This window comes from Lepidochelys kempii, chromosome 6 (assembly GCF_965140285.1).
Source record: "Lepidochelys kempii isolate rLepKem1 chromosome 6, rLepKem1.hap1, whole genome shotgun sequence".
Lineage (NCBI taxonomy): Eukaryota > Metazoa > Chordata > Testudines > Cheloniidae > Lepidochelys > Lepidochelys kempii.
In genome coordinates this window covers 4,150,367-4,162,957 of record NC_136385.1, presented here as the reverse complement: position 1 = coordinate 4,162,957, position 12,591 = coordinate 4,150,367, and the positions used below count along the sequence as shown (strand labels likewise).

General features: G+C 43.4%; 1 protein-coding gene and 1 pseudogene across 1 annotated transcript; both read left to right on the top strand.

Moving 5' to 3' along the window:
• Positions 1 to 3,055: 3,055 nt before the first annotated feature.
• Positions 3,056 to 3,994, top strand: LOC140913743 (olfactory receptor 5J3). The gene has a single exon (XM_073350541.1). It carries the CDS (start codon positions 3,056 to 3,058, stop codon positions 3,992 to 3,994), a length of 939 nt encoding a protein of 312 aa, XP_073206642.1.
• Positions 3,995 to 9,893: 5,899 nt separating this feature from the next.
• Positions 9,894 to 10,826, top strand: LOC144930602 (olfactory receptor 5AR1-like; annotated as a pseudogene).
• Positions 10,827 to 12,591: the final 1,765 nt, after the last annotated feature.

Below are 12,591 nucleotides of genomic sequence, written 5' to 3'. Positions count from 1 at the left end.
TGGGTTAACTATTTTTCTTCTCTTCTGATTCCTGGACATAATTTTTCATTTTCTCCATTTACTTAGATGTGTGATGTTAGTGTAGTCAACATTTTGGCAACTTGAGACAGACATTGTTTGTTTGTTCATTTTTTCTGTCTCAGGATAAATTACAGTGAAAACGGACATGGTTCGTGAAAAAGAGCCTGAAAGTTCCAGATGGATACTAGGTAAGAATCCAGTGTTGTACATAGAGATGCATCTGAGTTACACACTTCAGAGATCTGGAATCAGATTCAGATCCAACTTCTGTAACCTTTGATGATTTTCAGATTCTGGGCTTTGGTTACAGCCAATTATAGAGATAAGTCAGGGTTGTAAAACTTGTATTTATTGTCGTTGTGTTATCAGTTAGAGATCAGTGCCCCCACTGCACTGGGTTCACCGAAAACACATAGTAAGAGACAGTTCCTGCCCTCAAGAGCTTATAGGCTAACAAACAAGACAGAAGAGAGTGGGTGAAAGGAAGGTTTATTATCCAAATTTAACAAAGAGGGAATTGAGGCAAAGAGGAAATCTTTGTCCGAAATCACACAGGTATTCTGTAGCAGAGCTAGGACCTAAAGGCCGATCTCAGTCTAATGCCCCTAGCGCCAGTCTGACCATTATCCAGTGTTGTGTATGGATGTGAGTAGGGGTGGGGGAGGGGGAGGACAGACACTTGGATCCAATGGGTTGTGGTGTGGCCGATCTCTCACCATAAGGGGGAAATAACAATAATTATTTGCACTGCGGCAGCTCCAGACATCTTTGTGTTTGTTTGAAAAATGTGACCAGTGGGTAGCATTGGAAAGGCGGTAGATGACATTGCAATAGCAGAGGATCCTCAAGGTGTTGAGAGCCTGCGAAGGGCCTTGGATTGAAAACAAGCTGTTTGTGTGTGATGAAATGGGGAAGGGGGAGCCAGAAGAAGGAAGCAAATGGAGAAAGCCTCACTTTTGAGGTGTTACATAGTTTTGGCTTCATGTCTCTTCAGCCTTCTTTCTTCCTTCTTTCTCTCTTCCTCCCCATTCTTCTCACACTCCTTGTCTACACAGCAACTTCTCTGTTTATCTTATTCTCTCACCTGTGGCTTCCGGCATTCCCTGTATGCTACCTTTTCCAAGCATCCTCCCTCCCTCCTTCAGAGCCTTGCCTTGCACACAGCTTCCCATCGTCGCTTCCATGCCAACATTATTCCTTCACCGTTTCCTGCCTACCTCATACTCCTGTGTCATGGCGAATGGCCCAGAGAGATGAAGGACCTGGCAGTGTGTACCACTAGTAGGTGTAAGCAGTTGGGACTGGAGACAAGTGGCCAGAAAGCTCCTAGAGCAAGGAAAGCATAGACCGAAGGCACAGTTGCCAATTCTCATGATATTTGGTGCTTCTCTTAAAGCCCCAGCTCCTTCAGCCATATGATCACTTAAGAATCTCAGATTTTTTAAAGTATGTTTCTAGCCCTCAGAGTTGCTAAGAAAAGCTTGGAAACGTGACCCCCTTCAGGGCCAAGAAACATTGTTTCATTGCAATTTGCTGACTGAATGAAATTGAAACATTTCTCGAAGATGGGCCAATTTCACTGCAGCACCACGGAATTGGGGAAACTCTGCCTACATGAGAATCCTACCTGGTTTCTGCTAGTTCACCTGCCCAGCTCCTTGGCAACTTGCCATGTGATCTGCTAGCAACCAGAGTCCACGGCCTTGGAGCTGCTACACATGCCATTGCCCTGTGGGCTGGGTACACCCAAAATTTCCAGGGTTCATGGCTCCAGGGATCCATTCCCTTTTTCAGAGACTTTTCAAATACTGGGGGTTTGGTCCTAACCTAATAAATTCTGAAATAACAAAATCTTGCACAAACAAAACCTTTCCCTGCCCCTCTCTCCAGACCACCCTTAGGCATAGGCAGCAAACACAGCTGTGTAGGGCACCTGAAAATTTGGGCCACCCCTGAGTCTTAATATCCACCTACCCGCCTCTTCCTATCCCTGTTGCTGGTGGCTGCTGCAGCCTGGTGAGCCTTCCTCTGGAAGGGATCTAGTTAACTTAAAGGTGAAAAAGCCTCCAGCCTGCCAGACCTATTAGTACAACTTTGAAATTCTTAAAGAGCCATTAAAGTAGTAATGAAACCATTTAATGGGCATTTGCCAGCTCCTGGGTATGTACTGTCAGTTTCTGAATTTACTGACAAAAACAGTTGTGCATCAATGTAATATTTACTCAGAACATGTTAGTCTACTGGAGCTATGTTTAAAATCTGCTTTAAAAGTATTTCATCAGTATGTTGCTGAAGATTATAAAATCACAACTCTAAACAAATCACCGTCATCCCCCCCAGGCTGCCATTGGGCACAGGGTTTAAAAATACTTCTTAGGAACCCATATCTCCTAAAGATGGATCTACCCATTCTAAACCCTTTCTGTATTATTTTAAAAAGATCTCAAGATTTTAAGCCAATCACATGATTTTTGGAAGCCTGGTTCCTGGTTTTCAAACGCTTGGGATTAGCAACAGGGGATATGTTATGAAGCAGCAGTAACCAAGTGACTGGGACACAACTGAGATCCTGTAGTCATCTAAAAGGGTTATCTGGGAGGAGTCTGAACCCAGAGAATAGGATCCCAAGTACGAGAGCTTTCTAACTTACCCTTAGTGAGCAGACAATATAAAGTAAACTCATAACTCATGCAGGTATATTTCCTTGGGGAAAATTTGTAAGAATGTGCTTGAATTTGGAAATTCCTCAAGGGGAACTGGATGTCTAATTCCAATCAATTTTATGGAGACTGGGATGTCAAAATCTCCTAGACAGCTTTGAAAATCCCAGTCCTCATGAAAAGGGAGTGTAAATCAAAAAGTCCATCTCAACTTTTCCCAGACATCACGGTGGCTGGTTTCCAAGAAGATATTCACTACCCACTCTCAAGCCCAGTGGTGTCATTCAGATTTAATTCATGCCATGAAATTTCCTTCTTCCATGCTGCTCACTCTTGTTATCCCGGCAGGTATGGTTTCATGTAGCCCTGTATACATGGCTGAGGGCAATCACAGCATGGTGACCCACTTCATCCTCCTGGGGTTGACGGATAATGAGGAGCTGCAAATACCCCTCTTTGCAGTGTTTCTGGTGATCTATATTCTTACGCTGGTGGGGAATCTCGGGATGATCATGTTGATCAGGGTTGATCCCCGACTCCATACCCCCATGTACTTCTTCCTCAGTAACCTGTCTGTCATTGACCTCTGCTATTCCTCAGTCTTCACTCCGAGGATGCTGGTGAATTTCTTAGTGGGGAGTAAAAGCATTTCTTACTCTGCCTGTATTGCCCAACACTTCTCCTTCGCTGTTTTTGTGACCACAGAAGGGTTTCTGCTGGCCGTGATGGCATGCGACCGCTATGTAGCCATCTGTAACCCTCTGCTCTACACTGCTGTTATGTCTAAGAGAGTCTGTTTTCGTCTAGTGGCCGGCTCATATGTAGGGGGGCTCGTGAACTCACTGACCCACACATGTGGCTTGCTGAGGTTGTCATTCTGCGGGCCCAACGTCATCAATCATTACTTTTGTGACACTAACCCATTGCTGAAGCTCGCCTGCTCTGATAACCGCATCAATGAGATTTTGCTCATAATGTTCTCTGTGGCTCTTGCCACGTCCACCCTCCTGATTATCATCATCTCTTATCTGTACATCTTCTTCTCTATCCTGAGGATCCGCTTCGCTGCGGGCAGGCGGAAAGCCTTCTCCACCTGTGCCTCTCATCTGACAGCTGTCACCATGCTCTATGTACCTGTGAGCTTAAGCCACATACAACCCAGTTCCACCTACTCGCTGGAACAGGAGAAAATCTCTGCTGTGTTTTATACCCTGGTGGTCCCCATGCTGAACCCCCTTATTTACAGCCTGAGGAACAAGGAGATTAAGGATGCTCTTAAGAGGGTGGTAGACTGGAAAAACATTCTCAGCTAATTTGTTCACCATGACAATTCCAGTTAATTGAGAAGAACAATTGGAAGAAGGAGAGGAGTATTGGCTATGTGTCACTGCCTTCATTTGTGTATCTCAAATGTTGTACAGGAATTAAATGAACCTCAAAGAACTGATGTAGCATGTGGAAATTACGTTTTACGATTGCTTGAGAGGAACAATGTTACCTAATGTCCTGTCATTATGTGGTTGTTCCAACAGACACCCTTCCTTGTTTCTTGACCATTAATCTATTTGAAATGCTGCCCTGAAAGGTTATCTGAGATTTAAAATAAAATAAAACTTGTTTCTAACTTTAATTTCTTAATGTGTTGCTCTAATTAATACTCAGTATGTAGCTTGCACTATGAGAATTCAATACTTTTGCTCTCTTTAGTGTCTGGGCCTCATAAGGGCTTTGTGAGCCTGACACAATTAATCTCTATCCCCTTTATAACAGCCCTTAACGTAGTTGAAGACTGTTATTAGGTCCCTTCTCAGTCGTCTTGTCTCAAAACAAGACATGCCCAATTTTTTTTAAATCTTTCCTAATGAATCAGATTTTGCAAACCCCTTTTGTCATTTTTGTTTTTCCCCTCTGGACTCTCTCCTATTTGCCAACATCTTTTCTAAAGCGTGACGCCCAAACCTAGACACAGAACTTCAACTGCAGCCTCACCAGTGCCAAGTACAGGCAAACAGTTACTGCCCTGGTCTTACATACAACACTCGTGGTAATACACCCCAGACAGCCTTTTTCACAACTGCATCTCATTGTTGGCTGATACTCAACTTGTAATCCACTTGAACTCTCAGATCCATCTCAGCTGCACTTCTCCCTAGCCGGTTATTCCCCACATTGTATTTGTGCATTTGATTTTTCCTTCCAGAGTGAAGTACTTTGCACTTGTCTTTATATTAATCACATCTATACTCAGACTAGTCCTATATACATCTATTCTCAACAGTGCTATCATATATACTTAGGCTTGGAAGGAAAAGACTTTTCTCAAAAAAATGTTGGTAAATGTTGATTTCACCACAAGCACACAAACCAATGAAAAAAATATTGCTTTCAATAATTGAAATGTACAGCTAGGCAAGAGTAAGAAAAATTGCAGCTTGAGAATGTTCTAGAGTTTGATTTAAGGATATTTATTTTGACATGTGATGTTGACAATTTGTGTTTTAACAGTTATAAAGCTTTAACTTTTTGAATCTCAGTGTTGGCTGTCATTAAAAAAATTATGTCTGACCTCCCATTGCCTGATCTCCCATAATTTCTTGCGACTGTAAAGGTTTGAACATTTAAAACAAAAAGACTTCAAAATAAACATTGATATTATCAATTAAAATTATAAAAATTATTTTAAAAAATAAAATTTTGAACAAGGCTCTCTGTACTTTTTATACAGCTTTATTCTCAATCATCTTTCTGTCACCTTATTCTGTTCTCCATCTGTACCTCTTGTCTCTTATTTTAAGCTTACATTACGAGCTCCTTTGGCCAGAGATTGTCTTTTTGTTATATGTTTGTACAGCACCTAACAGAAGGGGGTTGGGATTAAGCCTAATTCTAATGAATTAATTAAGTACTATCAATAATAATGCTCATGTAATGTTACTCCCACCAATGCCGTATATTTCAGAGGGGTAGCTGGTTAGCCTGTTTCAGCAAAGACAATGAGGAGTCCTGTGGCACCTTAAAGACTAACAAACTTATTTGGGCAGAAGCTGTCGTGGGCTATAACACACTTCTGGGTTCCAGCTCATGATACCTTCTGCCCAAATAAATTGGTTAGTCCTTAAGGTGCCACAGGACTCCTCGTTATCAATGCCATATAGTGATTTTATAGGTTTACTAACAGCAATGCTATAAATTGATCGTATATTTTAAGGACTAGACGGGACAATGAGATCATTTAGTCCAACTGTATAACTCAGGTCACACTTTCTAAGGTGCCACAAGTCCTCCTTCACTTTGATACAGTTACCCTCTGTATTAAGCCCATTAACTTGTGTTTTATTAAGTGTGTCTTCCAGAGAGCCATCGGGTCTTGATTTCACAGCATCTCTAGCTGGAGAATCCACCACTTCCCATGGTAGTTCATTCCAGCGGTTAACCACCCTCACTGTTGGAAATGTGAGCCTCATGACTAAATTGAATTGGGATAGTTTTACTCTGAGCAACATGACATATTGTTCAGTAGAACTGGGGGTGAGGGGAAATTGGGCTAAAATACTTGTTTTTCTGAGCCACGCAGGTTTGGGTTTGCTGAAATATTTTATGAATTTGTATCAAACGAGCTGAATTATTTTGCTTTGAACTGAAACCTCAGAAAAATCAAAAAGGTCTAAATAGTTTAAGTTTCCCATTTAAAAGACTGTTTCAAAATTTACTTTCATTTTATGAAAAAATATAACAATTGGAAAAACAGCAACTGATCAAACACAACATTTCATTCAACTTGTCAGTCAGCCAAAAACTTGGAAAAAAAATCAATTAGGTTCAATCAGAAACTAATTTTTTCATTTATGTTTCAGAAGAGCCAGCAAACCAAGAAGTCAGGTATTCACACAGCTCTTTTGATCATACATTTTGTTTCTCATCACTGCTATCTACTGATTAGCCCTATTCTCACCAGTAAAAAGAAAAGGAGTACTTGTGGCACCTTAGAGACTAACCAATTTATTTGAGCATGAGCTTTCGTGAGCTACAGCTCACTTCATCGGATGCATACCGTGGAAACTGCAGCAGATATTATATACACACAGAGATCATGAAACAATACCTCCTCCCACCCCACTGACCTGCTGGTAATAGCTTATCTAAAGTGATCATCAAGTTGGGCCATTTCCAGCACAAAACCAGGTTTTCTCACCCTCCACCCCCCTACACACAAACTCACTCTCCTGCTGGTAATAGCCCATCCAAAGTGACAGCTCTCTTCCAATGTGCATGATAATCAAGGTGGGCCATTTCCTGCACAAATCCAGGTTCTCTCACCCCCTCACCCCCCTCCAAAAACCACACACACAAACTCACTCTCCTGCTGGTAAAAGCTCATCCAAAGTGACCACTCTTCCTACAATGTGCATGATAATCAAGGTGGGCCATTTCCAGCACAAATCCAGGTTTTCTCAACCCCCCACCCCCATATACACACAAACTCACTCTCCTGCTGGTAATAGCTCATCCAAAGTGACCACTCTCCCTATAATGTGCATGGTAATCAAGGTGGGCCATGTCACCTTCAGCCCCCAACTAAACCCCCTCCAACACATTATTAAGTATCTACAACCTATCCTGAAGGATGACCCAACACTCTCACAAATCTTGGGAGACAGGCCAGTCCTTGCCTACAGACAGCCCCGCAACCTGAAGCAAATACTCACCAACAACCACATACCACACAACAGAACCACTAACCCAGGAACTTATCCTTGCAACAAAGCCCGTTGCCAACTGTGCCCATATATCTATTCAGGGGACACCATCACAGGACCTAATAACATCAGCCACACTATCAGAGGCTCGTTCACCTGCACATCCACCAATGTGATATATGCCATCATGTGCCAGCAATGCCCCTCTGCCATGTTCATTGGACAAACTGGACAGTCTCTACGTAAAAGAATAAATGGACACAAATCAGATGTCAAAATTATAACATTCATAAACCAGTCGGAGAACACTTCAATCTCTCTGGTCATGCAGTCACAGACATGAAGGTCGCTATCTTAAAACAAAAAAACTTCAAATCCAGACTCCAGCGAGAAACTGCTGAATTGGAATTCATTTGCAAATTGGATACTATTAATTTAGGCTGAAATAGAGACTGGGAGTGGCTAAGTCATTATGCAAGATAGCCTATTTCCCCTTGTTTTTTCCTACCCCCCCCCCCCAGACGTTCTGGTTAAACTTGGATTTAAACTTGGAGAGTGGTCAGTTTGGATGAGCTATTGCCAGCAGGAGAGTGAGTTTGTGTGTGTGTGTGTGTCCCCCGGGTCGGGGGGAGGGTGAGAGAGCCTGGATTTGTGCTGGACATGGCCCACCTTGATTATCATGCACATTGTAGGGAGAGTGGTCACTTTGGATGAGATATTATCAGCAGGAGAGTGAGTTTGTGTGTATATGGGGGTGGGGGGTTGAGAAAACCTGGATTTGTGCTGGAAATGGCCCACCTTGATTATCATGCACATTGTGAAGAGAGTTGTCACTTTGGATGGGCTATTACCAGCAGGAGAGTGAGTTTGTGTGTAGGGGGGTGGAGGGTGAGAAAACCTGGTTTTGTGCTGGAAATGGCCCAACTTGATGATCACTTTAGATAAGCTATTACCAGCAGGACAGTGGGGTGGGAGGAGGTATTGTTTCATGATCTCTGTGTGTATATAATATCTGCTGCAGTTTCCACAGTATGCATCCGATGAAGTGAGCTGTAGCTCACGAAAGCTCATGCTCAAATAAATTGGTTAGTCTCTAAGGTGCCACAAGTACTCCTTTTCTTTTTGCGAATACAGACTAACACGGCTGTTACTCTGAAATTCTCACCAGTGATACAATTCTACTGCTTTAGGGCTGGTCAACATGGGAAACTGACTCTGCAGTAACCGACTCTAATGTAACTCCCTATGTGGCCACTTTTCTTTTTCCGGTTTAGTTTAATCCAGTGGATTAAGAGGGTCCATACCAGGAGCTATTCCAGAATAGCTCTAGTGCCTTACATTCACCTATTACCTTGCTCAGGAATAACTTCCCAGTGCAGACAAGCCCCTGTTCTCACCAACACTGATTTGGAGCTGTCCTTTCGCCCCTCCATGCAGAGGTGGGACACTGAACAGCAAGGTTTATCAGTGGGGAAATGAATTTATTTGATGTTTTTCCCATCCCGAAGAACCCAATACAATTTTTACAAACATTCTGGTATAGCTGAATCTGCATTTTTCCCTGAAAAAAAGTTTCAGCCAAAGAATTTTACCCAGCTGTCGTTAGGATCCTTTCTACCCCCGTGGAAATGCCTTACATTTAAGCTCTGCTAGGTAGACTTGAGCCAAGGGATAATAGGGTTTAGCCCATGGTGAGTAATAGTGAGAGGACAGAAACCACAGAAGAACACTCAGATGCAGCTTCCTCCAGGGTTCAAGAGTTGACCCGCTACCCAACCTCATTCATGGGCGTTCTTTTTTATCTTGTATTAATACAGTTTCAATGAAAAATATCAGAGCACAATATTGGATCAATGCTACCGTACAAAGGTGATTTTATCTTTCTCAGCTGATAAATGTCTACCTTCTTGACACCTTAACATCAGAAAAAAAAACTTTAAATAAATCTTCAGCTAGTACAAGTCCTTCTGCACTAGTGTGAGTCTGTGGTCACAAAGTTTGCCATGGAATTCACCCTGTTGCTTCCAGAATGGTGGCCCAGAATCTCCACTTTCATTAAATAGGCCTCAGGTGTCCAGCCCTTTGTGGAATTGACCTTCAATGCATAGCCAATGCAGTGCCATCTGCTTGTGTCTGCAGGCTGCCTAAAACAATAGCTCTGAGAAGTATTAACAGTCCCATTCATCTTAATCAGAGCTCTGTGTGTGGGGTTTCCCCTTCCAGGATGCCATAGAGCAGCCAGGCACTTCACATTTTGTTTCCTGTCACCTTGCCCAGCTAGTACAAGGAGGAGTTAATTGGACCAGGCAGCCTGAGTTGCTCCAGGTAGGAGGGAGCCTGGGCCCATGTCCAACTTGCAGCTAGGGAGCATAGGGAATGACAAGTACATTGCAGCGGCTCAGGCCGAGGGGAGTCAGAATGCGTGTGAAGGATCCGCTCTTGGTCCTTTCTTGGCTCCTGTTTAATTGTACGTTTCACTTTTCCCCTGTAAAGGAGGAGATCATGGGTGGAAGAAATGGCGGAGGGAAATCACACCGTGGTTACAGACTTCCTTTTCCAGGGGTTCATGGATCTTCCGGAGCTTCAGGTCCCCCTCTTTATGTTGTTCCCAATGATCTATGTTATCACCCTGGTGGGGAATCTAGGGATGATAGTCTTGATCAGGTTCAACTCTGGACTCCACACCTCCAGGTACTATTTCCTCAGCAGTTTGTCTCTTGCCGACGTCGGTAATGCCTCGGTTGCTGATGACTTTTGGGGTTCAGGGCAAACCCATTTCTCTCGCCGCATGCACAGCACAGGTTTCCTTTGTCTGTAACTTTCTGACCAAGGAAGCTTTGCCTGGTGGCAGTAATGGCATCTGATCACTTCCTAGCCCTCGGTAGCCCCTTGCTCTAGAGCCTCATCATGTCAACGAGACTGTGTGTGTTACTAGCGGTTGTTTCCTACATATGTGGCTTTGTGAACGCGGTTCTTCAGACTCCATTTATAATTTACCCTGTCCTTCTATGACTCCAATGTCATCCACCATTTCTTCTGTGACATCCCCCCAATCCTTAAGCTGTCCTGCTCCGACACCGACAACGCTAACACAGTGTATTTCACCTTGTCCACTATACTGGTCATGACTACGATTCTCATTGTATTATTCTCCTACATGTACATCCTCATTGCCATCTTGAAGATCCACTCTGCCAAGGGCAGACGCAAAACCTTCTCCACCTGTGCCTCCCACCTGATGGCCGTAACAATTTTCTACGGGACTGTGATCTTCATGTATTTACAACCCAGTTCCGACTACACCACAGACCCAGACAAGATCATCTCTGTGTTTTATATACTCATAATTATCATGCTGAATCCCCTGATCTACAGCTTGAGGAACAAGGAGATGAAGGACCCCTTTAGAAGGATGATAAACAGGAAGGTTTGTTCTCAGTTAATATAATTATTGGGATTTGTGCTTATCAATAAACAAGTGATGAATTAATAGTGAATTCTCTGTGTCATAGCTCTGATTTCTTTGTTTTAACTGTATTCTGTGGCTTGTTCGAAAAAAAAAAAGGAATCCAAGACTGTTAATCTTGGAAATTCAGTTTCCCATGTTCAGGAATGACTGCGAGGCTGCAAAGAATACAGACGCTCCCCGACTTATGCAAGCATTCCGTTCCAGAATGCCTCGTGTACCTCGAGTTTTGCATAAGTCGGAAACGTATCTCCGACCATTACGCGCAAAAAAAAAAAACCCTAAGAAACTCCTATTTCTAGTTTACGGAACTTTTTCCGTAATCTCGGATTTTCATAACTCGGGGAGAGTCTGTGCACTATTGTAAGGGAGCATTTGTCACAGTTCCCCTCTGACTCCCTTTGCTGAATATGCACCGACTTGTGTTGAGGGGAATCCCATCTTGGATCCCCAGTTGTTTTAAGGTGCCAGAGATTGAATGGAGCCAGTCACTGCTGCAGTCTTGGGGTTCCTAGGCACACAATAGGGTGCAGGCCCTCTGCCTAGCGCCCTTTCTGGAGAGCTAGAACCTGCTATCTAGCTGCCTAGTCCCTGGGCTCAGGGATGACTTTTTGGACTCTGCCATAGCTTAAACAACCCTTGTCCTACAATGCCACCAAACAGTGTGAGCCTTCTAGATTACAGCTGAACTCTCCCATAGGGCCACACAGCATGTGTAAAGAATATAACACACAGAGAGAGACACTCTGAACAGTAATCTAACACGGCAGAGCGAACACTTCACCAGTAAAGCACAAGTTCATTTAGAAAAGGACCCACATCCTAACTTCAATGGGCCTCACTAGCTCATCCTTTTCTTGAGAGTCCCCTTGTGTATACATCTATGTTCAGAAAGACTGCTCCTCTCCCTCCACATCGAGCTCCTACACGCAGCTCCTCTCAGTTTGAGCTGGTCAAACATGGCCAGGTAGAGCCCAAATTGAGCAGCTTTTGCCCTTTTATAACCATCTTACTCTCTGTCAGGTGACCTCATGATCAGCCACTGCGGATGGCCAGATACCCCTACCAGGCAACCACTGCTTCCCCCTCCTGCCTCCTGCCCTCATCAACAGAAAGTTTAGATGGAAAATTTTCAACCACCCCCAGCCAGGAACAGATCCAAAGCTCATTGAAGCCAATGAAAAGACTCCGATTGACTTCAGTCAATATTTGGCTCAGTCTGCAGGAGTTTAAGTGGGGATATTCAAAAGGCACCAAACTCCCATTCCAGGGAGTTGTCCAGGGAACTGGATGTCTAACTGCTCATTGAAAATGTGCATTTGCTCACGGGCAGTTGTTGATTGCACTATGGGGTTTCCAATCCTGGACCGGTATTAAAGTGTTGAAAGGAAAATAGCATTGGCAGCCAAATGAGTTTGGCCCACACACATATTGCCAGTTTAAGAGCATCATGACGTTAATCAATAGAGTAACTCTGATGTCTTTTTAGTTATGGCAGTATAGCTTCATTCCATTTTGCACATATATGGAAAAATCATAAGTAGTATTCCTAGGAGCACAAGAAGTGGATTTAAGTGATTGATGATTCAGAGAAAACTTCCCTGGACTAACCAGAGCAGATGAATATACAAATGTCAGTGTGTGAGCAAGCTTGCTAGTGCTATGAATATTGATAGCCCCATCTCACTAGTACTTCATAACGGGTACTGGTACATCACAATCGTACATCTTTATAAATTGATTGGAC